The sequence below is a fragment of the Buceros rhinoceros genome, unplaced genomic scaffold (assembly GCF_000710305.1).
Source record: "Buceros rhinoceros silvestris isolate BGI_N320 unplaced genomic scaffold, ASM71030v1 scaffold11477, whole genome shotgun sequence".
Lineage (NCBI taxonomy): Eukaryota > Metazoa > Chordata > Aves > Bucerotiformes > Bucerotidae > Buceros > Buceros rhinoceros.
The window spans coordinates 10,263-11,936 of record NW_010422786.1 but is presented as its reverse complement, the minus strand read 5'-3'; the positions used below and the strand labels follow the sequence as shown (position 1 = coordinate 11,936).

Here is a 1,674-nt window from a genome sequence, read left to right as displayed (position 1 = left end):
TTCCGAAGCGTACTGCTGAGCAGTGGTGGCTCGGCCAGCGGGTGGCAGCAGGTGGCCCTGGAAAACTCCCCGGGACAGAAGCAGATGGGGATCAGACCCGGCGTTGCTGTTACTCCCCTGCGCTCTGGGGCGGGTCAGGCTGCAGTGACCACACGCTGCCTTCTCACCCAGTGCTGCGAGCTTGGCTCTTCACTCACGGCATGTCTCGGCTCTTGGAACAGAAGGAGCCAAGAACACTTCTTGTGGTGCCTGTGAATGCGAGAGCAGCCCGGGGCTGGGGCCTCAACTGGGGTTACTGGAGTCCTCCTTACAGAGCACCGACTCTGACCTCTACCACACAGTACACTGAAGGATGGAAAAAAGGCCAGTTGGGTCACAAGCTAATTACCTGCAGAAAGTGTCTACCTGCTCCAGACAAGTATTCCCCCTTCAAAAGCAGAAGCTTTTACAGATTCTGCAGCAGGCAGATACTTTACTACAGAGTGGTTCCACCTTACCTGGCAAACGCTGGCCAAGCAGCATCGAGATCGTAGCCTCTGGATGCTAAGTCAAACTGAACGTCCGTGAGCTCATAGAGTTGTCCCACAATGTCAGAACTCATTTTGGAGTTCAGGAATGGACTTCTTGCATAGTACCAGTCACTTGGAAAAAGCAACAACAAAATAAATAGTACTCATTCGTAAGTAAAAAACGCAGCAGCAGTTTCACTCGCAAACCCCCCCCATGACATCATTAACTCCACTCCAGAAAAATGACAATATGCTATTTTAAACACACATGGAAAACAACCAGACCCACCAACCATCATCCCACCTCTTTGTTTCTGTGAATGGAATTCGATTAATTCCACAGAAGCCTCTTTAGAGGACCCCCTGCACAGATTTTTTTTTTTTTTACCAGCCCCCCCCCCGTTTGTTTCTGTAAATGGAATTCGATTAATTCCACAAAAGCCTCTTTAGAGGACCCCCTGCACAGATTTTTTTTTTTTTTAGCTCTTGTGCTTGGGCAAAACACCAGCAAGACAAAGTACTTGCTCCAGACTGGATAATCACACAGTAAATGCCTAAAGCACACACTAAATCCACCCAAAGTGAGGGACAGAAAGCAGCAACCGGAGTTAAACACACTGTGCACACAGCTGGCTTTTTCTAGAGGCCCCTCCAGTCAACCAGAAACACCTTGGTGCCCCCTGGCCAGGGCAAGCTGCTCCTCTGTGTGACAGCCCAGAGACAGAGGCAAACGCTTTCTGGAGCTGTGTGCCACACATCCCGATTAATCCTCCCTTCAGGTGTACAGCCCAGAAATCAAACCCAGGATCTTCCAACGCTTATGAAAACATCACCTTTGAACCCACACACAGCAGTATCAGCACCACCCACTCCACAGACCTTCAGCTGTAACAACTTTCAGCGTCTACCAGCCTAAGATGGGTGTGAACCAGTGACCCAGGCCAGGAGGTCTATTATCCTTCCTATCCTATTACCAGCTCTAAGCCAGCATTTGGAAGAGTTTCCATTTCTTTCAATAGCTGCCAGGTGCTGTTGCTTGATCACACTGAGCAAACAGGCAGCAGTTAACAAGGTGCTCTGCTATTCACCTGGTCACCTTGGTGTTCATGAAACACTGCTGCAAGGTGTCCGCCAGCCTTTGGTGAACCAGGGAGTAACGCAGAAA

General features: G+C 49.8%; 1 protein-coding gene across 1 annotated transcript in view; it reads right to left on the bottom strand.

The window, feature by feature from the left end:
• FYCO1 (FYVE and coiled-coil domain containing 1) overlaps positions 1-1,674 on the bottom strand; it is a 16,901-nt gene that overhangs the window by 11,345 nt on the left and 3,882 nt on the right. The window contains exons 5-6 of the mRNA XM_010140179.1: positions 1,598-1,674; positions 498-641 (exon numbers count right to left, since the gene is read on the bottom strand). The exon at positions 1,598-1,674 is cut by the window's right edge and continues 7 nt beyond it. Of these exons, the coding sequence (XP_010138481.1) occupies positions 498-641; positions 1,598-1,674 (221 nt within the window). The remainder of the gene's footprint in view (positions 1-497; positions 642-1,597) is intronic.